Source organism: Vanellus vanellus (genome assembly GCF_965231255.1).
Source record: "Vanellus vanellus genome assembly, chromosome: 16".
NCBI classification, from domain to species: Eukaryota; Metazoa; Chordata; class Aves; order Charadriiformes; family Charadriidae; genus Vanellus; species Vanellus vanellus.
The window spans coordinates 6,681,665-6,706,301 of NC_138921.1; the positions used below are offsets into that span (position 1 = coordinate 6,681,665).

Sequence of the window (24,637 nt, forward strand, 5' to 3'; positions counted from 1 at the left end):
TACAGGTCAGAATTTTATGCCAAGAGGAGCACATGTCCTTGCAGTCATTTGTGGAGAGATCAGTTTCCACCTAGCTCACAAGACACTAAAGCAGAGGCACAGCAATGCTTGCAAATTGCTTGTCATCTCCGATGCCAGATCTGTAGTTCCACAAGGTTTGCCAGATTGGGGAAAACCCCCCTAAGGTCTGACAAATAGCAAAAGCTATTACAGAAGGAAATCCATACTGTTTCTCAGAGGAAAAGTATAAGTCAGTAAAAGCCTGTATGTAGGTTCAAGCAAGTTACTATTTGACAGCATCATAAGCCCAGAAGTTAGTCTCCAGATGCCACACTTCGCAGCGTGTTCCGCATGAACAGATCATTCTACATGATAGCACTAGCCCCATCTCACTGAAGCGGTGGGAATTAATGAGAAGCTTAGTTTTAAAGAAGGTTTTCTGCGAAACAATCTTATCCAAGTTTTCAAAAACTTGGATGGACACTACAACTTCACAAACTGGATTAAGCCTTCACTTAACCCACTAAAAGAGGGGTTATTTCCTGCTGGGAAAGACTTAACTGTTAAAGAAACAGTGAAGTACTCTGGTATGCAAGAGTTTGTTCCACATTTTAGGTACAGCTGCACTGTAATGGCAGGGAGTATGCGTTTCCAGATGCATTTTAGAATGCAAGATCACAAAATTTATAAAAGCCATTATATTTAGCAAGAGCTTAAGATACTAGGAGAGCAAGACTTCTCATCAGAGCTGGCAGCTTTGCTTTCCTTGAGAATCCAGTCATTCCTGTAATTAGATTTCTAGACTGCAGCTATTAAGGATCCCTAGGCTAGCTCAATTCTCTACAGGTCATGAGCTGTTCTAGTATTTAATCTAGCAGACTACAGTTGCTATAAAGTCACAGTAAATTTTCAAGTTGAGAGGAAGGAAACTCCTACAGTCACACTAATCCTAGAGCTGGTCTTCAGTTCCAGCTGCCTCACCCAAGTTCCTTTTGACACACAAGGCACTAGTTATAAAATACAAGTACCATTTGTCTGGAAAGTAGCACGCTACCTGGCTAATTCCTGCTAGGAATAAGTCTGGACAGAGTGCAGATTTGCTTGAACTCATTAGCTGCTCGGTATTTCAAGCTGAGCTGTTGAGTGCTGATCAGTACAAAACTGAGGTTAGTATCAACACTCGGAGCATTCTGGCCTGTATGAGGAAGGTGGACGACACATCTCTCTGCCATTGCTATCACAGTGCAGTGACCAAGGGAGACAACACACTAGCTAGAATTGTGCCAAAGCATAGTCTGCTGTTACTGATTTCACAATCCTGGCAGTCTCTATCGGTAAGCATTTAAAGATGTTTTGCCCTGTTCAAGTAGAATTCAGTATGAAAGAGAGTAGCTTACCACTACTGCTGCTATGTTAATGTATTTTAGTGGAAAAGACACTACCTGCAGCATCTCCCTCAGCACAGGGCTGAAGCTTTTCCAGCCCTGTGAATGAAGTCATGTAGGCATGTGACTGCCTCCTGCAGCATGACCTCCACACGTGACAGCGTGCTGATGTGCCCAGTGCAGAGACCGCAGCTCCCTTTTAAGTTAACTGCTAAGCCATCTATGTTAGGTGCTTTGGCACAAGTTGCCCCTTTTCCTGCCTGGCATCCTTACTTGTCCGATTAAGAAACCTGATGCTATTAGTGGTAGCGTATTACTACTAACCAGTCCCCACCCCCAAGATATTAAGACTAGAACCACACAGTGAATACTGCAGTTTTACATTTATAGCTGGACTTTTATAATATTCAAGATTAGCACAAGATTCATAACCATAAATTATACATTGTTATCTAAGTACATAAAATGTTAATGATACATGTATTTGAAGAGTGGCACAAAATAATAATACATCCCTGTTGGCATTCTCAAAGAAAGAGGTGGGTGATGGAGACGCTGTTGATACTACTGCGACATAGCAGAACTGAGTCACAGCACCCTGTTAATTCAGGTGGTGCTGACTCTGCCCACCAGACAGGGTCAGAACACGGTGTGGCAGGAAGCCAATGCCAGAATCAAAGGTGCAAATAAAAAGTCAGGATTATGGCCCTCCCTACTGCCTCAATATTTTAGCAGTGTGTCCCCCTCCCCAACCCCGACACTGTGCTCTTGCATCTCTAGTACTTTGGCAGCCCATGCACACTCCTATGTTCACTTGCCACACATAGCTGAGGTTTCCTTTAGTACCATTTAACATCAACAAGTAACATGCTCTCTTGTTAAACAAAAAGGATCTGGGAAATGTTTGCTCTCTGGCATGAGAAGATTTATTTTCTTCAAGTCTCAGATCTACTCCAGAAAATATAGAACAGACTCCAACAGCATTGAACCCCAACAGCATTATTGTCCAGAAAAGGAGACCTTCCCAATATTCCTCTAAACATTCAGAGCACAAATATTAGAAAGCCCATTTTCTTTTGCACATAAGACTGCAAATAAAATGGGGTAGTCAGATGTACACAAGCTTCCAACAATTCATTATTAACGAGATGCTTCACTGAATTGTTAACAACCCTGCTACTTCAGTAGCTTCTGCTAAAGCTTTAACAACTTGGTGCCAGGCAATTTTCCCAGCTGCCTTCAATAGGCTTTGCAAAAGAAAGAAAAATATGCTCTCTTCCCCCTGGCCTCAAGCAGTTATTGCTATATGAGTTAGTGAAATAGTGCCTTAACTTCAGACAAGAGTCTCACAATGTCATTAACAAAAGCTGCCTTTCAGAGGTTGAAATGTAACCGGACAATAATCAATAAATAACAGTAACAGGCATCCCGTTGAAGTCTCCTCACTGAGCTGGGCAGCAAGTATGTTCAGCCAACAGAAGGTCATCTGTGCCTTTAGGACCATTGTACACTTCTTGGAGAAGTTAAAAAGGGACGGGAAGGAAGAGAACAGAGACAGTGAAGGTCTGTCAGAGAGCTAGTTACATATTGAAACCATAAACAGGCGGCTGGGTGAATCCTGGTGCTGTGTATCCATATGGGAAGTTTGCCTGGGGAGGTACTGCACTGGGGCCTGCTGTCAACATCAACTGCTGGCCTAGAAAAGCATGAGAAAAACAACAAAGTTAGTTTAAGAACACAAGCTTCCCTAATGCTAGCTGTACTATGGGACAGGATTATGAGGCTTTGGCTAAAAATCAGCCACTGTGCAAGCATACACTAGCAAGTCACACTATTACTCAACATGCACCACAGAGTGGGCATCTAGGCCATCTGCTCTTGCTACCAGAAAACTACAAAAGCAAGGCAGAACTCAGAGGGAAGATGAGTATCAACTGATCTTGAGGGAATGATAAGCCTGGCTTGTTTTGAAGAGACCATACTGAAAGCCAAACAAACTGATACCATTTAACCCATGCATGGTCATAACTGAAGAGTAAAGCAATTCAAGCAAATAGTTAGGTCTGTTAGGCCTCACAGTCTGGAGGGTGCTGCAAAAGGCCCAAACATACTTTGACAGATTTTTCTTCTTCATTAGGAGCACACATGCCTCATGCATATGTTAAATTCAGGTTAACATTTACATTGGACAGTGAATCAGTCACATCCTTCCTTCCCTTACCAGACACTTCTAGGTGCTCGTTAGCAGAATGCCTCTTCAGAAGGGCTTCTAGAATAGCAGCACACTTGAGGACAGCCATGTTTTTTTGGCTGCACATGTCTTAAAATGGGTGAGCTAGAAAGCCAGTCTGCCTTTCTACTTGGAAGAGCAGAAGGCAGACACATTCCTCTTAGATAGGAATAACAGGAGGAATTTGCACGCTCTGTAAGTTATTCCTGGGGTTGTGCACACCTTGGTGTTCCCTGCCCTGTTATCGTACTGAAAGACTATTCCTGAACTAGAGTTCTGAGCCATGTAAGAGGAGAAATACTTTAGCTGAAGAGTCAAAAGTACTGCAAGAGTGAGATGTCACTTCAGTAACTTATGCAGTTCATCTAGCAGAGACAACCATTTTACTATCTAGTTGAAACCAGTTTACTTCAACTGGAGGTAGTTGTTTAAGTTACCTCCACAAAAAGAGACCAGAGTGACAACAGGTAATCAATTAAAACCAAGTCTTTCACCTACCAAATACTATTGGAGTGGGTTCAGTTACTTGTTCCTCTTCTTTTCTTAGGCTTTCAGAAGCATCAAGTTTATCCACCTACATTGAAGTGAACAGGAGATGTATGAAGGCCTTTTCTAGGAATTGCACCATCGTGTGAGGCTTTTCATGCCTGGTACCTAAGCTATTAAGTGCTCATTTTAGTAGTCCAAGTTGGAGACTATGAAAGTCTGCGTGTTCCCAGCAAGCTGTGCTGTAAACCTGCCCTCCCAATTGCTTTAGGTTTATTGCAGTAAACAATAGCTGTCAAATGCAGCTGAGATCATCATTACCTTCAAGTGAAACACTTTTGGGGGCCCTATTCTAGTCACTGTTAACTCTGTGACCCAGAAAACAAGCCCATCAGATTGCAGTTCTAAGCACCATCTCAAATGGGCCTAATCTACACTTAACTATTAACCTGCAATCCCTCTCCCCTTCAACGAGAGGACCCAGGTATTTGCAAATATTCCAGACCCATGAAGTTTGATCTTATCTGGGACTACAGCCTAACCTGGGCTGCAGAGTACTGCTTTAACTGCATTAGTATTCAAATAGACACCTTTTAGAAGAAACTCTAGAACCATCATGGAAACTGGTCTAGTAGTATCAGCTTTATACAGATCCCAGTGTTGTGCCAAATAAAGCTCGGTTCATGCTAAACAAATTTGTGAAAGTGCTACAGTAATGCAGGAGCCCTGAACACAACTCTGAATTGGGGGTGGAGGGAGTAATCTGATAAGGCAACAGAATCTTCCTCCTCTCAGGTTTAACAAGTTACATCTTCCATAAGAGAACCATTGAGACTGAGGACTGCAGGACATAAAAATCACACAGCTTCACATCCAGATATAGGCAGTACTAACATCCTGGGCAAACCTACATTTAGCCCACTGCCATGTTTCAGCTGCTCCTCATCCTCCTTTCCCACTGTGAGAATCGTATCTGGTCTGAGAAGTGCTGCAAGAGGGGTCTCTCTTATACTTTAGAGATGTTATCTAGGTGTGGCGCTTGTTTAACAGTTTCCTGGACTTTTTGAACTTTGCAACTCAAATTAGTAACTTGAGTGGCGGTAGGTCTTCAACTGGTTCATTTATAGCTGTCAGCCTAATGGGTCTTCGGGATAACATTAAATACTATCCATATTACTATTGACCAAAGCAATTGACAGCTATCAGTTTCAAACTAGTTGTATCGCTCTACTTATCACCTGGGATTCCCACTTTCTTTTGGATTAGACTTTCCTCTTTACTGCCCCTAAAGCATTAAGGAACTTGGAACAAAAGTGCAGTTACTCCCTCTGTTGGAGAAACAGCAAGCATGCTGACAGCGGACGTCCTGAAGAAGGCACAAGAGCAGCTCTCCAGGAAAGCCTAAACATCTGTGTGATTTCCTGCCTAGAAGTGAAGTTGTTCAAAAGGCCCCTTCTGAGACATAGGCTATTCTGTGCTTTAACACCTTTTTATCCATAAAAGAAGTATAAGTTCTGGAAGATGTACACAGCCCGCTGATAAACTAGTATATTCTTTTGTACTTTTGAAGTTAGTTACATGACAATTTTAGACATACCACATTTATAAAGCCCATTCTCTAATTCCATGTTTTGCAGTTAATTCAACAGACTAAATTAGTTCCACTGTAAACCACTTTCACCATGCAGATTTTCCTTCTGGCAAGTTATCCCGTATTTAGTACGTGTGATTACTTGTAAATCCAACCAGCAGTTTAAAACCCATGATTTTAGACCTAAACCTCACATGGAAGAGTTCAGGTGAACTTGTGTGGCAAGTTTTTCAGTGGAATACGAGGAGGCAGCAGCATTTAAAGAGCTGTGTAAATACTTTCAGCATGCTAACAGGCAAGAAGTTTACAGAAGCTTTACGCCACTATTCAAACTCACCATGCCTGAAAGATTGCGTACTTCACTAATTTGCAGCAAACAAGTAATTTGCACTTAGGACACATCCCATTCCGTGGTAACTGCTTTTGTTTACTTATGAAAAACATCCTCCCTGCCACATGGTATCTGGAACATAGTGAACAGGCGCCCAAACACTCAAGTCCTCCTCAATCACTTGCTTCTGTTTCTCACGAAGAGGAGCTGAGTCTGGTTGGATTTTCAAGTTGCTTGTGAATAGTTATCCTTTTAGCATTAGAAAGTGAACAGGAAATGAGTTAGAGCTAAATTACACTGCTCTTCTGGCAGAAGCTACAGCTAGATTCCTGCAAAAGAAACCTAGGATATTGAGGGACACAAATGAACACAGAGAGTTTGAAATCAGAGTGTCACCTTATAGAACAGCCCATCAACCTGCAAGAAAATTCAGAGGGGAATACTTAACATGACTTGATTAGAAGCAATCTGAAGCAGTCACTTTTAAATTACTCGTTTTAATGAAGTTCTTTACTGTGATGTCCTATGCAAGCCTACAGACTTCTAAGGAAGGATCTTAGCTTAGTATCTTAGAGCTGTTTGAGACAAGCATTTCAGGACAACACACGATCAGAATCTCTCTTTTCTCTCAGTTGAGGACTAGCTGTTGGTATCAGTATTGTACAGCCAGACTATGCATCTAAAGTTCTGGTTTCCATTTTAAAAAGTCATCTTCAGCAGTTTATTCCTATGGCAGATGTAGGACTAGTGTCCTACAAAGCTATATTCTCTGGAACTATGGAAGTACTCTGTTTTTTTGTTGCACAGACTAAGAGTGATACAGGTTGTCCTCACCAAGTTTTCAGCTTCATCAACTGTGAAGCTACTCTGAAAAGCACAAAGTTGCTTATGTCCACTGTCAAAAGCAAAAGTTTAACTAGACCTCTTTCAAGTCCCGAGGCATCTATTTATAAATTTTGCTGGCTAACCTGAAGTGATTAAACCCGCAAAACTTCACAGAAGACTTAGTCTATGAGGAACAACAGTATTCCAAATACATGCAAATAGCTCTGGTTTGCATAATGCTAATCATCCAGCAGACTAGAAGTCTTAACTTTTTAGCCTATGCAATACTCACTTTGGTAAGGTACTCTCTCATCACTTGGATGAAATAAGGCATTGCAAAGTCCATGATGTTATGTCTCCACGCCAACTCAAGCACTACATCTGGGTGCAGCAAATCATAACATGTGAAAAGGCAGGCCGCAAAGCACTCCTGCTTGCCTTCTTCCAGGAACCACTGAAGCAGCTTCTCAGCTAGCTCTGCATCTTTGGACTCTGCAGCATACTGCATAGCATCCTGCAGAAAAGAACAACAGTTAAGCTTGACCCTTGCCCGTCAGCATCTTGTCTTACACCTTATGTACATGTTATTGCTAGCTAGATAAGCCAGGTATCTAGCATATCTTGAAGTTAGTCTTTAACACCAGGCATGTTCTGTAGGAGCCAAGATACAGTACATAAGCTCAGTTAAGTCCTCTCATTTTGAGGCAACCCAGATACTAAAATTATCCAACAGGCTTCCCTTCTGTACTTGAAGTGACCTAATGAGATTTTGCTTAGTTTTGCAGCACAGAAGATAAACAATCTTTCTCGTATCCCATCTACCTCACCATTAGATATTAAGGATTACCCAGAGCAGAAGAGATTACTGCATCAACTGCTTGTTATGTGGCAAGACAGAAGACTATCTGACAGCTCTCCTACAGAGTAGGCAAAAACTGGCCCATGTGAACTCACTACAGGCTTGAAGTGATCATATAATCACATTTCATCTGTAGTCTTACCAGGGCTTAAGTCTTCAGTTCTATGGAAGATATTCCATACTGACACAGAAAACTCTACAGATGCCATTGATTCATATAGACAGATCTCCGAGTACAGGATAACATTATGAAATTAGATTTAAGATATGCAGTTGAAATTGCAAATGCTTCTGCTCTAAGAGTCCTTCCTTAAAACTTCAAATGAAGGGCTAAGACTAATTAGAAATCCAGATTTGAAACTAGCAAAACACATTCAGAATCCAGAAGATCTATGCTTCAGACTTCTTTTTGACAGTCAGGGCAAAAGGCTGCATTAACTCACCTTATACAGACGGTCTTTCTTGCATAGCTCCACACTCTGTTTCCAGCGGTTATTACCCTTGTACAAGTATGCTGCAATACGCCTAAATTCAATTAGTTCATGCTTTTCCAGACGCTGAGCCAACGTTATGTTATCAAAGTTGTCATAGGCATCAATGGAAGCTCTCAAACCCTGTTTGAGAGAGAATTGTTACACATGCTTCCAGGTGGTAGCAGGTGAGAACTACAGTAGAGAAGCATCTAAGCATGGTGCACAAGTGTTTAGGTTCTGCCAGCTGGGTGTTGATACTATGCTTACAGCTTTTTTACCCCGTGTATTTCATGCATCTCACAAAAAGATGATTTTTAACAAACCAAGATGCTAACTTGGTCATACTGACTTCACTTGACAGAACAGGAAAGCTTAGAAGATAAAGCATGTCTTCCAAATAGCAGCCAATGGGGCCAGAAGCAAATCTGTTTACAGAAGTGTTGCCCAGTAGAGTACACATCTGATATTGACCTTTGAGAAGTCTGTTTGGAGAAAAACAACTGTGGCATCTGCTTTGTTTACAAATCATCACAGTCTCAAGACTCCTGCCTGCAAAGGGCCTGACCCCACCCCCACTACCATTGCATTGCAGAAGTTATCTTCTACTCAAGGGAATTAATCTGTCTCAGCTAGGGAACAACTAAACTATGGCCTCTTTTTGTTGAGGAAAGAGGACCATCCCTCAGGTCTAGCAATTTATTTTGTGGGGCTCACCTGGTAATCTTCCTCCTCTGTTAAAAGGTCATTTAGAGCTTCGTTAACTCCTTTGTTGTTGTGGTTCTGGACTGAACGTAGATAAGGCTTTACTAGAAGTAGCTGATTAACCTAGAATTAAGATGATTCCAATAAAAGATTAAGTATACCAATTCTGACACTTCATACTACTGAAACAGGTTCCCACTCGTTATTACAAGAGTTTGTGCTTATTGTCAGGACCCTTCAGATAAAGCATCTTGTATTGACAGAAGTAAAATAAAACAGCCTAGGCCAGTTATGCTAATTCTTCCACTGTTTCCCATATCAAGGCAGGATTGGGCTGCTTCTCAGTCCTTTATACTGGAGGCAAAGCCACCTGCCAGATGTCACCCCTTTTTTTCCAGCCAGAGACTGGAGTGTCTTAACTTTAGCAAGAGGATTTCTTATTCATCTACCATCTTCAAAACTCACCTTTGAGAAAAAATTGACTGTCCTGGTGTGATCCAGTCGTGGAGATAATACAAGCAGGAGATCATTGATCAGAAGAGGTTTGTAGTCCAAGTAGAACTGCAAGGCTTTGTAGTACAGCTCCACATTGGCCACCTGCATGGTTAGACACTAGTTAGTACCTCAAACACAAGCAAGCTGAAGGTGCTTAGTTTGGATCACTTAACTCAGCACAAGGTTTATTCCACTCTTAAATAAAAGCGTAAGTTTCCTTCTAGAGGCCAGAAATGTTACAGTTACATGCAGAATTCTTATTCAATCTTATGACTGCTTCTTGTGCCATCTGCTTCCAGATAGTGAAGTCACAAGCTACCAGGGATACTACAAACCAATTCTAACCCATCCACGGTTAAGAGATCCTGGCACAGAGAGAGTACTAGAGTTAACGTGACCATTTGTTGAACTCCTAAAGCCAGCAAAGGCTGTTGTCTTAACCAGTCTTTAAGTTGTTGCCTTGAAACCCGTAAGGGCAATAAGAATGCGTTCAGTCTCAAATCTTGTCTAAACTATTTATCAATTCACTATTCTCTGCTGCATTCATGGGACTGCCCATTGCAATTCTCCCACTGAAACAGCTGGAAACATTTTCAGAGATCTTCAAGAACAGTCACAGCCTCAGACTAAGACAGCAGACAGCTCAAAGATATTAAGGAGGTTATGCCTCTTGCTTGTGACCTATATGATCTTGAGCAGTCTCTGAAAACATCCCGTGCTAGCTGCTGCCACTCAAGAGAATGTGCTGCACAGCAGAAAGCAAAAGGTGTAAGGTAAGATTAATTCTTGTGCTAAACTGATTGGAAGTTGTTTTAAGTACAGCAAGAAAACCAAGTAGTAGCTTCAGCAAACTAATTTTCTAAACAATTCTGTTGTGTGTTGTTGCCTCTGTTCTGAAAGAATCTTTTAGCACTTTGATTTAGTTAACTAGTTACTTACCTTGGCAATTATGTCTTTAAACTGCCCTTCTTTCCAGGCATCAGTGGGATGATTCATCATAGTAATTATTGCATTGTCATACTCCTCATACTTGTCATAGAGGAATACAAGTTCTGCCCAGAGATGAGCCTGTTCTGCAGCTCTGAGCACCTGATAAAACAAGAAGTCAGTCAGTTTGATTCACTGACAGCTTCCCAACTTCATGTCTAGTGTAGCTACCTTACTGCATACCTTTGGAATATTAACTCTAGACCAGAAGAGCTCCAGATGTTCCCTCATTTTCTGAGGCTTGAATTTGGAGTATAAGATGGCAAGTTCAGTAAACATTCCCATGTGAGCACGCTCTAGGCCCAAAGCAGCTTCCAAAAGGGCAATCAGTTCTTCAAAGTAGCCACGATCCTGGATGTTAAGAAAATAAGGATTAATTGTAAATTCATGACCAACTGGCAACTAAAGCTTACTAAAATGCATATTTAATTAAATTCAACATGCTTTGCTTTTCTTTCCAAGTGAGAGTGCTTAGACTTGTAAGACATGATTCCAATGAGACAACAGAATTGTTAAAGAATGGACAGCGAAAACTATCACCCTTCCATTTACTACAGAAAAAAATATATACAGCTATTAGGAAATAGAGATGGAGGAAAAATGAATTTAAAAGATTAGCCCCACAGGGTATCATAGTTTTATTTGTCACCATTTTACTAGCAGATACAAATACACTGTCTAAACTCTTCTAGGATATTAAAAGTGACCTAACCTGATAGTAACTGATCAGCTCTTCAAGTTCATCAGCATGGATGACTATGTGTAAGCCACAGATCTGTGCCAAGCGGAATTCTTTTCCATCCACACAGGCGAAGCATACCTGTAATGAGAGTCAGCAAATAGTCAGTTAACAGGAGAATACTGCAATGCTTACTTAATCTCCTTATATTAAAGGGAAAGTTAATTAGCAAAGCTTTACCACATTTGAGTCTTACATACAGTTCCAAATAGGTATTTCCATAATGCTTGCTCTAGAATTAAAGTCTCTGCCATTCATTTTACACTGTTTTGAAATTAAGCTTTATTATCTTATGGAAGAAGACAGCTTAGAGCCAGAAACAGGTAGCAAGCCACTATGAGAGCTAACGGTTGTTAGTTATGAATTAACTCTTCTTTAATTCCCACATTACTGACAGAGCAAAGGACCCCAGTTATGCTCTAGAGCATCATGGTCAGAAGCAGCAGTAGAAGACATTCTGCAGAATATTAAATGCACGAGTTTAAGTTACCTCCTTCCAAGTCCTCGTGCTGTTGGCTTTGCGGCCACTGTCCACTGCCGCCTGATACTCTCCAAGGTGCACTAAGGTAGATGCCAGCCGAGCAAAGTTAGATACATTGTTATAGAGTAGTTTCGCAGCTTCGTACATCCCCTCTTCATAACAGCGATCACCAACCTGGATTAGGAGTCCAAGGTAAACAAGGGTAACAGCAAGAATCAGGAGTCAGCTAAACAGCAAGTCATAATGGGAACTGTGGATCAAGACATACCTGTTGTATATGGGCATTATTAGGGCCACTAATAAACTCCTCCAGTTCTGACAGACGATTAGTTTTTGCCAAAGCAAAAATAAGTTCTGTCTCTACATAAGACTCTCTAGCCTTCTTCCTGGCCATCTGCAAGAACTTGACTAGGTCCTCCCAGTTATCTTGAAGAGAAAAGAGATATTTAAGAACCTCTGTTTAGTCATCTTGTATTGCTCACCTGGCCCACCTTAGGAACAGTTTTCACTAGTAGTCTCAAGGATCTCCTCCACCATGATACTAAGCCATTTGCATTTGAGTTAAGGAATTCCCTGCTAAACATCAAGTCACCTTCATGTAAGGTTGAACTTCTTGCAACTATTCTACAATGCAGTTGGCGAGAAATTCTGCCACGTACAGCTAAATAAATATATTATACTTGGCTATATTTTAGATGGTAAGTCCAAATTATCTCCACATGAAGGTCTCTGGTGTAGGAACACAGACAAGCTTGTTGACAGGAATCTCACTAAACATTGACTCATTCATTCCACGTACTGACTGCTCCCATTTCCTCTGAAACAGAATTCATGAGCCTTGAGAATCCCTGCTGCTCGATGTAGATGCAATAACCTAGCTCATATCTAAACAATCTTAAGTTTGAGGATGCTTTGCCTTACCATTTCTATTAGCTGCTTGAACAACTTCCATGTAGGCAGATGGATCATCTGCCTTTATATAGGAGTCAATGGCTTCTTTCACCAAGTCCTTCTGGAGCTGTGCTCTGCCTAGCTGGCTCCATACTGCTGGTTCATTACACCTCTCTGCAAATTCATAAGCACGATCTAAGTTGCCAATGTGCTCAATCAGCACCTGTTTGAAATAGAAGTTGCATGTTAAAAATCAAAGCTTTATAACATTGTTCTTTCTAACAGAACTCTTCCTTCAAGTGCATAGACTGTTCTGTGTAAGCAGTATGAAGCTAACTGCTTTTAGAACAGCCATTTCTGTCTAATAAAGTAGAGGTATTGCAAATAAGACTTTTGTTGCTGCTGTTTCTCCTCTACCTTACAGAAGTCAGTAATGCTGGCCTAAGGACAATGCCTAGTAGCATTTGCTTCTCCTGCACTTTTGCAGTACAAGTCTCCAAGGTAGCCACTCTGAATCAAATGCAACGCACACAGCCCAAGCATATAATGCAGCACCCCATCATTTTTTTGATTACTTTGACCAGACCAGCCTCTGAAGTCAGTATTTTGACTTTGTTTTGCTATTCATTGGACATAATCCCAGTTCTCCCTGCAACTTGATATCATATAGGACCTGTACTCATAAGTCTCAATGATTTGACAATTACTCCTTGAGAATCAATTTAACAATACACTTCCCATTCTGTCTAAGACTAGTATTCTATACCTTCATGCAGGAACCACACCTCACCTGAATTGCTGAAGTATTAACATCAAATTTTCTGAATATAGCAAAGGCTTCTTCATATAGCTCATTACTGATGGCAATGTTTGCTATATCCGGGGCATCATAGTTATCCAGCCGATTGATGTATTCCATCACACGAGTGCGGTCAGCCTTAATGGCAGTCAGGATCAGCAGATTCTGGAGATTCCTTTGGTTAACAGAAGGCAGAGAGGCTATAAGCACTGCATGGTAACACCTGCTTAAGTGACATGTATTGTACATGCAAAAAAAAAAAAAAATATACCCGCTTGCTGTCACTAGCAACAACCTTTCACCCCCAGATTGAGAAGCACTGAAATTTGCCTTCAAAAAGAAATTGCTTACCAATATCAGTGTTCTCTTCTCTCAACACATCACTGCAAACTGCAGAGTGTGAACTAGCTCTGTTCTTAAAGCACAGAGCATTTTAAGTTCTGCTTTTTTCACCTGATTATACACATTTAAGAGTGCACAGGTCCTGCAACCAAGAGGCCCGCAAATGGTCAAGTGAATAAAAGGTCACTTCACAACCTGAAGAAAAGCACTAAATAGGCTAAACTTGTGGACAAAGCTCTCCTCCTACCTGTGTTCACTGAATACAGAATTATCCAAGACAATTTTTTCCAATAACTCAATCAACTCATTAGGCAGGTCAGCAGTCATGAAAGCTTTCACAGTTACAGAAACCTCCTCTGGATCCTGCGTCTCTGATAAAGCTGTTTGTACAACCTGGATTTGAAGGCAGGGAAGTATTAAGTGTTTTACCCAAATGAGACATTTGCCAACCTATTCCAATAAACTACAAATTACGACTTCAGAACTTTGAGAGTATTTTGTCATAGACAGCAAGGAAGAGCTACTTCTATATTGGATATAGCTATAAAAGTCACAGCTTGGGTGTGTATAGGGAGCAAATTCACTAGAGTTAGGTCATTCCACAGGACAGAAAATGTATCTTCTGGTAACTAAGTTTTCTGACCGTGAAGGTCAGAGTTAATACCTGCCACTCAAACTTTTAGAAGTTTCTGTATGGTTGAGATGGGGAGAAGACAGCTACTTTAATGCTCCATAATGTTTCTGAGACATCCTGAGGTCTTCTCATACTGAAAGTTTAGCATTTGTGCTGTACCTGGTCAATAAGCTGCCGCCTGAATGGGTTGTTTTCTTCCAGAACATTTGCCCAGAGCTCAGGGTCCTTCCTGCGCACCAGATAGCGAGCCTCACTCTTAAACAGTGAGTTCTCATTGCAGACCTGAAGGAGAAGTTACAAATATTGGTGTTGGTGTTAAGGGTTAGTACCACAAGACAGGTTTAGCTAGCTATGAATCAGACAGTCTAGAAGACTGACTAGAACTAATTGCTGACCAATGCTAAATGCCACAGACAAGTTCTTACCCAACCTCTGATCTGGAAGGTTCATGGAGAAGGTCTCCAGCAGAATTTCTATAGCTTCTCTTGGTTTTGCCCGACACACAAATACTGTGACAGTGGCTTCATAGTAACTATTTGCTTCTGTTTGAAGTGAAGACCTGCAGAAGCCTGAAGAACTTAAGTTTTAAATCTAGAAGGGGAGCCACTTGCCTGGGCAATGTTAAATAGTGAACTGAGGAATGGTGTTGGTATTTAAAGCTAGAAACAGGTTACATATTTGGTGTCATTAACTTTAGACTAGAAGTGTTCAGAATAGCAAGTGGCTTGGATTCCCTTCTTAAAATGTCAAGAGTACAGAATAAACGTGAAATCTCCTATAGAAGTGCAGCAAGGAAGAGTTATGAGTTATGATCCTATTAGTACTGCTGGCTTCAACTCCCAATTAGAAAAGTAGAAACCTGAAGGGCCTATTCAGTCTTCTACCAACGGGTCATGTTTTGTTAGTATCCAAATTAGCTCTTGGAATCTCGAGTACTTTGCTGTAAGAAAATTAGTAGTAGCATAATTTTGCTTTATGTTATACATCTATTAATTGCAGGAGTTAAGCCCTCTTCGAGGAGGCAACGTCTCAAGAATAATTCTTACAGGAGGAAGATCTTTTCTCCATGACCAGAAACACCTGGTCAGAACATCAGTTCAAGGAAAAAACTGGTACTGACAGGTTTTTATGGTTAACCATAATGTTCAAGCTTATCCTAGCAAAGTTTCCTAGCAAAACAACAACTCAGAGCCACCCTCATATCCTGAAATGAAAAAGCCAAATGTAGCCAGCTGGGGTTTTTTTTACAGCTACAGAGGAGGTATTGCTTCAAAAATAGCTGCTTCAGGCTGGAAAGTCATCCACTTTCAGCAGCAAGTCTAGATCATACCACCATTCTAACATTCACAGGGTAGGCCTTGTCAGGGAACAGCATTTACTTCCTTTCAAACAGGGCAGAACAAGCTAGTTCTTACCCCTACACAGCTGACATTCTTTGCATATACTAGTGTGGAAGTGCAGGTAGGAGGGAGAATGTTTTCTTTCTCAGCAGCCACAAGCACTACAATCTGGCATTAAGCTCTAGTGTTCAGTTTGAGACTAGGATGTATTTGGAGAACCCTGGGAATTTCACTTGCCCTTGAATTTCCAAGGGAGGTTCTAGGAATCAACAAGCTTAAGATAGGAGAGGAATGCTATCGGAGTAAGCCCTTTCAGTTTGACTGTCAACGTTTATTTTCCTCATTTCTAGTTAAGTATTGGACCAACTCTAAGGGTCAGCCACAGAAAGGGGAAATTACAAGCCCTATTCTAGTTTTAAGGAAGCTTTTCCTCCTACTATAGAATGACCCTAGGTGACAGCCTGTCCCTTCTGCCGATCAAGCACTCAAGCTCCAAAATAAAAAAAATAAAATTAACAAAGGTTTAACAGCAGGCATATTCATTAGCTGGGCCAAATAATTTAATTTTGAGCAGAATCAGTGGATGAAAAACATGAATGATAACTTAAAGTTGCAGAGTTATACTATTTTAGTTCAGACGTATAGCATAAGAGTTCTTCCCATCAGCATAAAAATTACTGCCTCTGTATAGAAGAATCCTGCCTACCTCAACTCCTGAGTGAGGCTGCAGGACAGGATTCTGCAAGTGTTAGACAAATAGCCTGCTAGGCTTCCACTTCAGGCAGCAAGTAGTACTTTTAACATGTTTATAAATGCAGTTTTGCTAACCTTTATGAGTTCCAGATCACATTGCCCCCTCTCATAAGCAACGCAGGCCAGATGAGGGTCCCTCTTTTCACAATATTTGCCGACTACACGGCTGTCATAGTAAGGATTCTCACGAAGGAACCGCTCTGGATTATTATTACTGTCAATGTAGATTTTGGCCAAGGCATTATGAGTAGCAGGTTCTTCACAGCCTTCATGAATTCTTGATTCAAGCCATGGCAACAGCAACTTAAGCCTTTGAAGAAGCAAACATTTTAGGTTTATAAGTCAGAGTGAGGCATGCTTGACAGCTATCATTAATACCTTCCCTTCAAGCAAGTCTGCTGGTCAGACTTAAAAGCAGTCAGAGACCAGCCAGTAATTTTTAATGAGTCTTAAATGAGCAAAAGCCAGATCTGCAGTTTATCATCAGGGAAGGCTGCAGATGCCCCTAGTTTTGCAATCTTTCCTTTCAACTCCTGTTCTATTAGCTGGCTCTTCATGCATAAGCCATTTGCTCATTTTACAGGTAACTACAAACTAATTACAAGCTGCTGTGTGCCTACAAGACTGTCAAGACAGTTTTATCCAGGTTTACTCCAAAGGCACATCCCATGGTTGACTGTACAGGAAGCATTCAAAAGCTATATTTATTCATCATGCAGTGCAGCCAGGCATTCCTGTGTGGCCCAAATAATCAATCAACAGACTGACTAGCAAATCTAAGCTGCTTTTCTATAAATAAACATAAAACAATACTAGTATTGTATCATTCAACAAAACTGCATCAAATTCAATTTTGGCATATACCAGGGTTGGGAAAGCCCAACACTGGTGTCTACAGATGCATTTTCGTTACCGATTTCTTTTTTCCACTTCAGCCACCAGCTCATCTGTTGAGAACTGGCCTCTAACCACCATGATCAAATTCTTAATGACATCTTCAGAACAATCCACATCAAGAAGCCCTCCAACCACTGCTGGTATACGGCTAGGATTCACCTAGAATAAGCCACCATCATTAAAATTAGTTATTAGCATTACTAATAACCCACCCCCAGTCTTTCACACGGGGAAGTTCTAGTTAACAATTTAAACTATGCTTTAGAGCAGTGAGTTTTAAGTTACTAACGCATTTGCATATACATTCTAGGAAAAACTATACTTGTAGGTTTGTAATAGACAAAGGCTGATTTAAGAGCCTCCGCACTAGAAGTGTGAGCATAAGAGACAGCAGATTCTGCTTTAGTCTACTGAAAGGTTAAGTTCCTTCTAAGAAAGGAAAGAGCAAGAGCTAAACCCCAGGTTCTCCTTACCTTTTGTACATAAATCTCTATATACTTCTGCAGGTTATTGCGATATAAGTAGAGCACCAGGTCATGAACAAAGTCAAATCGATCACAGACAATGATCAGAGGAAGCTGGTCTGTGAGCTTTGCCTCCTGTATTTTGTGGGGGAAAAGAAAAAAAAGTAAGCAACCACCATTTGCTGAAGCGTTTTCAGAGCAGGAAAGTCTGACCAAGTTCCCTTAGCTCTAGAAGTTACAATACATTCAAATTTAAGACTGCTAAGCAGACAATTGACTTCAAAAGCAAGTTACCCACTATGAATACCATGCAGCCAGTCTATCAGTTGAGTTTTAAGTTTAGCCTTTTTGTGAAGTGCCACATTAAGCCTACATCTCTAGCTTCAAAACAACTATCAATTCAGAAGACACTTGCTGGGCCAAGAACTTAAAAATGCAAAATGAAGGGATGTTAAAATCCCATTTTACCAGTCACAAAGCATGAGAAGTGCTGACTCCAGTTTTAATAAACTTTGTCTAGCCAATATCCTTGAATACTCCAGCACAGTCTTTCCTTCTGCCAGCCTGGATTCACCTATTGTTAGGTGGCAACATATTCATGAGTTTGGTTGTATCATACAGCCTAGTTTTAAAGAAAGGGCGAATTTGGGCTTGTTCCCGAGGTAGCCTAGAATGACCTGCACGGAATAGGATCAGACAGCTACACAGTAGACTGCTCACAGTCATTCCAGCTAAACCTTGAGTTGGTATTTCCCTCCATTAGAAGGCTGTAGTTCTGCTGCTAAGCAAAACATACAGAGAACTGCTCAACCCATTGGATAGAATATTTACCTTCAGAAAGTTCTTCACCCGTTCTGGGTTATAGCAGTTACTTTCACGGCAGATTCTTTCCACTTCCTTTATCTGACCAGTCTTGCAAGCTGCCTGGATGTACTTGAAGTGAACATCTGGATCCTGGCTGAAGTTTACAATGGAACCCAAGAAATAGAACAGTCCTAGAAAAAGTCACATGTTTTTAACATAGTTAGAAGTGTACGTGAAGCAAGTGCAAACTGTTACAGGCTTCAGCTTGTGACTTAGTTTCTTAACTCTCTTGAGTACTCAAAAGATCAGAAAGAAAGATGAAACCTAAAAGAGGGGGAAAAAAATCCTTCTGATTTTTACTGCAGTTGAATGAAAGCCACTCTCTCAGCAGGATCGAACTGTCTAGAACAACATCACCACTAGAAGTCACTGTGATAAATGCAGCCTAAGGTCCAGCCATGTGACCTTAGCTACAATCCCTATTATTAGCTTCAATCAAGTAGTCCTTCCAAGTAAGCTGCTTCCTTCTAATACTGTACCTTCATAGCTTTTGAAAGATTCAAAAAGCTCCACAAGAGACTGGGTACCAAGCTGCTCATGGTATTTAGAAGCAACCTGCACACAGAGCTGTAGGTTTTGCCTAATGTTGGCTGACAGCATTGCACGCAAACACTCCACAGAGTCTTCAACTGAGAGAGAGCCAAAGAAGTTCACAAGCCACTGCAAAGAGAAAGAAATTTGACTCAGTAACAGGATTTGACTGACTTCTAAAATGTGGCAACTAGCCAGAGTTTCTACCCCAGCTACTAGAGAGAAGACTTGCATGCACTAAGACTGAAGACTTTAAAAGAAACACACTCACCATCTTTACAACTACAAAAATGCAGTTTGGAAGTAAGATTTGAAATGCCCACCTGAGAAACTGAGGTCAGATCTAAGCCACTGAAAAGTACAGATTATGGTTTAATCATTAACTGGACAAATGTTCTTGAATCACAGCTACGTGTGCTACTTTGGTACCTACAAAACCATCTTATAGCAGCTGCAGGAATTTTAGCAGCTACAGCAGTACTAAAGAGCGTTCGCTTTCCTTAAGCTTTCACTTTCTTACTCTGTACAACAGACTTACCTCAGGATTCAAGAGGTGAGTATGAACGACAGCACGTTTAATATCATAGAGATCCGTGTAGTGTTCCAAAGCTCGCTGGAGTAAGCCTGCCTTTTCACACAACTGGGCAATATGAGCACGATCATAGTGCGTAAACATTTGGTTTCCAAGAATGGCATCTGCAACCTAGGAGGGTACATTTCACATTCAGACTGTCAGAGAATCACAGCAGCTCAGCCTAAAAGTTGTTGAAGAGTCACACCAGTGACTCACTAGTAGTCTTTGACGTTGCTAAACTACTAAAAGATATCAGTATCAAACATCATATTCTTGAGCAAGTCTACCACTGTCTCTCCTTCACTTTTTGGAGAAATGAGGTTAAGAGGTCTTACCTGTGGGGCATGAATCAAATTCATTTCCAGGAGACGAGTCTGAAGGTGGCCTTCTGCGGGGCGGTTATTTTTCAGGGCATCCAACAGAAAGGACGTGCACTGCTGAATAAGACTGTTCTCCATGAACACATCCACAATCTGTGGAGATTGGTCAAGTTAGAGAAGGGGGTCTATATACACGTATGCACATTTATCTGTACGTACTAATGGCCTGGCTAGAAAGGCAACTCATCACAGCACCTAGCATGCTATATTCCTTTTGTTTTCAAAGGATTACTAACATGGTAATAGACAAGTTTCACACTTTGTTTTCTCCTTCTTTAGAATGCAAGAAACACATTCCTTTGAGTTATTATGCCAGATTTTGCCACCAACTCTATTTAGTTTTAACACAGCATGCAAATCCTATCCCCTCCCTTTTGTCACGATAGTTGCTAAGACTTTTTCTACGTAGCTTCAAATATTTAATAATGCACATTGTTGCCTCATTTCTCTGTCCATTTAACCAGAAGTGGCCACTGGCAGCCAGCACTCAACTTAGGTTTATTTGTTCATCTTCCCATAAATTCTCTGCATGGGAAGAGTTAATGTATACTCCATTAAAGCCAAGAGTAGGACAGTAACACTCTATTGCTTAGACTAAGACTGTGGCAGATTCACTATCAATATTACAGTACTAAGCCAGAAAGCTTCCACAAGAACTTGAGAGCACGCTTGCCTCTAAAGACTTGATGGTAACCAAACTTAACCAGAATACTTTAGTCACTTTTCTAACCAAGGCAACTACAGACCTGAACTGGCCTTACCAGTCCCCAAAATGGTACTATGCTATTACCTCTGCCTAGACAGAGACCAGTATTCTTGTTGTAGGCATCACCTGGTTTATGTTCGCCAGTGGCTCCTCATCCTGTACCAGCATCTGAGAGAACTGCAGGCCTTGGTCTGGATTGACTCTCATCACACTTCTCAGTAAGAAGATCCAGTCTGGGGTATAGCCAACCTGGAGATTTCAGAAACAGTCACGTATGTCTGAGAAGCTTTACACATCTTTTAAGCCTTCAGATTCTTTAGCATAGGTACTATGGACTGCTGTGAGGTTGCCATGCCCATTCCCCATCTTCCAGGAATTCTCAGACAAAAACATCGCATTCACCCACTTAGTAACTGAACTTGCGCCAGGGCATTTCTCTGGCTAGGTAAGAAAACTGCTAGGAACAAATCTTTCAACAGTCTTAAGGCGCTATCTATCAACCCAGGTCCTAAACTTACAAGTGGACATCACGCAAATTGTTTTGCAACCTGTCAAAAAAAACAAAAATTATGAATTTAGGAAGAATCATATCTTTACTTTCTAGAATAACCTTGAGCCAGTCCATTAATTTGATAGGTTTGTAAAATTCTGGATGTTCTGAATTTAATTTTTTGCAGACTGCTCTGACCTTAGTCGTACACCATGATTTGCACTACAACGAAGAACACACTGTTTCTCAATCTTACCTACTTATCAGTTTTAAGTAACAGGAATCAAACTTATCTCATGGAAGACAGCTTGAGAACGTACACATTAAACATAAGATAGTCTAGCAGTTTATAACAAACAACTTTACCTTTTTAGCATACAGCACTATTTTCTGGAATTGACCAGTTTCAGCAAAGCACTGAATCACTTTGTTTGGCACATTAGCACGAAGATAGACACTGAGCGCAAGGGTTGGGTCAGCTGTCTTCACCAAGTCTCCCAGCTCCTCTGAGCACTCCAGCTGAAATCAGAAGTGGTATTTTGTCAAGCAGGAGAATTCAGATATGTAGTATCGACAAAAGTATTGTTCACACTTAATTATTACAGGGCAACAGAATTAAGCTAATGTCACGATTGAGCCTACCTTGTCTTCCTTCAGCCACTTCTCCAGAAGCTGCTTGCGGCCCTGCTGTAGGACAGGGCGACAGAGCTCCAGAGACTCAAACTTGTTCAGCTGTCCCTGGTCCAGCAATATTCCAAAGTACTGGAGCAGGGGAGAGGCCTGCCCAGGCTGAGCTGGTACACTCTGGAACTTCCTGATTGTATCACTGGTACGTAGAATTCCCTGAAGAGACATAAGATAGAGAGAAACAATGTTTAATCAGCGAAGGCTGAACAGTATTAGTCAAAAAATAGGTGATGAGCTATACACTGAAGCATCTACTCTTAAGCATTCAGGGTGGAGTTCATCAAACCAATGACATCCTAGCAAGAAGTCAGTGGTCAGAGCAACTGCAGTTGAAAAAGTATAGCAAATGCTCCTTTATGGGATACAGGAGAATATATTAGTCAGAACAACCACCAAACTGCAGAGAACAAAGGCTAGTATTGCAGCTCTTTAGTTTTTGAATGTCAAGTACTGAAACGCAAGTGAGCTAAGCAAGTCCACTAAGCTAAGGCAAATCCCTGTGACTTCTAAGCTTTACCTTTGGAGTTATTTACCTTTGGTGCAGATGCAGCTACTTTAGCAGCATCTGCGTAACTTCCTTGAGCAAACAGTGTGTTGAACTTTCTGGCAAATAATTCCTCTGCCCCAGCTAGATTACTACGTATAGCCATACGCAGTCCCAAGTCAGGATTCTGGAGAACATTCGTAGCATAGTTCACTATGTTGTCTTCCTCAACACACACAGAAAGCACCTGGAAAGGACAAAAGGCATATTGAAGAGTATTGTCCCTTCCACAACTACTATGAAATATAGCAACCAAATGTCTATGCAGCCCATCAGTGAAGTAGTAGATTATTAAAAAAAACAAGCTCCTCCCCAAGCAGTTCTGTACTAGGAGAGGTTAAAACTGACTAATCAAATAGTTACTTGCTCCTTTCCATGACATTTGTTGCATCAAGTCATTCATTACGTTTGTTACATTCCATTTGAGCTTTACAAGGCTCAAAACTAGAATGCTGGATTTGTTACCTGTCCTTTTTTGTTCACACCAATAATGCCCGAGGTAGGTTCGTGAGGAGCTGTGACAAAGATAGTATCAGCACTAATACGGTTCATGTAGATGCACACTCCAGACTCCAAGTCATACATGTGAATATATCCATACTTTGTGATCAGGTAGATAACACCATGCTTAATTCCAATCTGCCAAAAGATGAGGTTTTATTAGTCAAGAATAAGACAGTTAAGACAGCTGCCTTTAGCCTAGTCACAAGACAGTACTCCAGTGACATGCCTTTGCACTGACACTAAGAACAAATATAGCTTCAGACTTCTTACTTACAGAGTCAAAGCAATGAACAGCTTTGCTGGCCATTTGGAGCCATAGCTCCACTGAATAGAGAGGCTGAAGATGAATTAAAATTCATCTGCAGCAAAGGACATACTCCTCATCCTAATGAGTCAGGGTGAGGGAGAAAGTTTGAAAGTTTGGGCATAATTAGCATTCAAGTCTAGATATGTCAGTACAAGTTTCTGTTCAGAAATATTAATGAGATAATCCCACTCTCTTCCAACAAGGGCTACCCAAAGCACCAGCAGAACCTAAACCAAGCACAGCAACTGAGTACTCCACTTTACCTGTCAAGTCACTTAAATTGGGGAGGCTTTCAAGTCAAAACAGTCTTCGCACAAAGAAGTACTTTCACTTGGGAACAAGTCTTCAGATGTTTTGTTAATTAAGCCTCAAGCTGAAGTACAGAGCCACATGTAGACAGCTTGCTTTGTTTACCTTAGGTTAAGGCATCTCTTGGTTCATTTATGAAGCTGGTCTATTAGACTGGTCAGTAGTTGCATGCTCTGAGATAGTTTGCTTTTATTACACAAGTTCTAGTCCTGCATACATGCTAAGTGAAGTTTGGTCTGTCAAGCCAACCAGCTATGTTCTCTCCTAAAGAACTTCCCATTAATGTCCCAAATTGCCTTTTGCGTGCTGCTACAGGACTCTCCGTTCCATTTGTCTCTCATAGTGGCATTACTGTAGGTGAAATGCCATTTTCATGTGAAGCTACATCAAGCACTATAACATTCTTATCTAGACTCTGAATGTTAGTACGAAGTTCAGTAGCCAAAGTGATGTCAGAGACATTATACCAGAAGACACTATTGAGGATATTTTTGGGTCTGCTTTTTTGTTGGTTTTGGTAGGGGTTTTTGGTAGGGGTTTTGTTGGGGCTTTTTGTTTGGTTTTTTTTTTTTTTTTTTTTCAATACAACCTTAAGTTGACATACCTGGACAAATACTGGAACAGCCTATATATTTGCGTTTGAGTAACTGTTTTAATGTCCAGGTTACTTCCCACAAATCTATTAACACCCCTCCCAGAACCAAGAGGAATGACAGCAAAGCCCTAGTAGAAAGCATTCTTTAAGACAGCGATGGCAGCTACTTGCCAGGCTACAAAGTTCCTTTTTGGGGGGTCAAACATTTACCTGCATTGCCACAGGAAAGTCTGTCTGTGCCTCAGGTGGGAAAAACACATCAACAGCTTTCTTAACAAATGGCTGGTTTCCAGTAGCTGGCTGACCTACTTCAATTATGTGTAGCTACGAAGAAAAAAGTACATGTCACAAGATTGTCTGCAAGTACAGCCACATGAAAGAAGTTCCTCTCTTCAGATATGCTACTGAAGTCATCTACCACCCTTGGCTGATGAATATCTGC

At 41.0% G+C, this 24,637-nt stretch overlaps 1 protein-coding gene across 2 annotated transcripts in view; it reads right to left on the reverse strand.

Moving 5' to 3' along the window:
- Nucleotides 1-2,288: 2,288 nt before the first annotated feature.
- Nucleotides 2,289-24,637, reverse strand: part of CLTCL1 (clathrin heavy chain like 1) — a 36,526-nt gene continuing 14,177 nt past the window's right edge. The window contains exons 5-33 of one of the 2 annotated variants that reach the window (XM_082491620.1): nucleotides 24,406-24,519; nucleotides 22,946-23,119; nucleotides 22,470-22,667; nucleotides 21,892-22,092; nucleotides 21,616-21,768; nucleotides 20,886-21,008; nucleotides 20,009-20,146; nucleotides 19,638-19,802; nucleotides 19,048-19,228; nucleotides 18,536-18,699; nucleotides 17,714-17,839; nucleotides 17,257-17,399; nucleotides 16,419-16,653; nucleotides 14,410-14,532; nucleotides 13,864-14,009; nucleotides 13,266-13,449; nucleotides 12,506-12,698; nucleotides 11,853-12,010; nucleotides 11,594-11,758; nucleotides 11,077-11,184; nucleotides 10,548-10,715; nucleotides 10,317-10,466; nucleotides 9,348-9,479; nucleotides 8,895-9,005; nucleotides 8,151-8,321; nucleotides 7,141-7,362; nucleotides 4,110-4,189; nucleotides 3,607-3,695; nucleotides 2,289-3,081 (exon numbers count right to left, since the gene is read on the reverse strand). In XM_082491620.1, the coding sequence (XP_082347746.1) occupies nucleotides 2,966-3,081; nucleotides 3,607-3,695; nucleotides 4,110-4,189; nucleotides 7,141-7,362; nucleotides 8,151-8,321; nucleotides 8,895-9,005; nucleotides 9,348-9,479; nucleotides 10,317-10,466; nucleotides 10,548-10,715; nucleotides 11,077-11,184; nucleotides 11,594-11,758; nucleotides 11,853-12,010; nucleotides 12,506-12,698; nucleotides 13,266-13,449; nucleotides 13,864-14,009; nucleotides 14,410-14,532; nucleotides 16,419-16,653; nucleotides 17,257-17,399; nucleotides 17,714-17,839; nucleotides 18,536-18,699; nucleotides 19,048-19,228; nucleotides 19,638-19,802; nucleotides 20,009-20,146; nucleotides 20,886-21,008; nucleotides 21,616-21,768; nucleotides 21,892-22,092; nucleotides 22,470-22,667; nucleotides 22,946-23,119; nucleotides 24,406-24,519 (4,431 nt within the window). In that variant the 3' untranslated portion in view covers nucleotides 2,289-2,965. The remainder of the gene's footprint in view (nucleotides 3,082-3,606; nucleotides 3,696-4,109; nucleotides 4,190-7,140; nucleotides 7,363-8,150; nucleotides 8,322-8,894; nucleotides 9,006-9,347; nucleotides 9,480-10,316; nucleotides 10,467-10,547; nucleotides 10,716-11,076; nucleotides 11,185-11,593; nucleotides 11,759-11,852; nucleotides 12,011-12,505; nucleotides 12,699-13,265; nucleotides 13,450-13,863; nucleotides 14,010-14,409; nucleotides 14,533-16,418; nucleotides 16,654-17,256; nucleotides 17,400-17,713; nucleotides 17,840-18,535; nucleotides 18,700-19,047; nucleotides 19,229-19,637; nucleotides 19,803-20,008; nucleotides 20,147-20,885; nucleotides 21,009-21,615; nucleotides 21,769-21,891; nucleotides 22,093-22,469; nucleotides 22,668-22,945; nucleotides 23,120-24,405; nucleotides 24,520-24,637) is intronic. The other variant, XM_082491619.1, reaches the window with a different exon arrangement.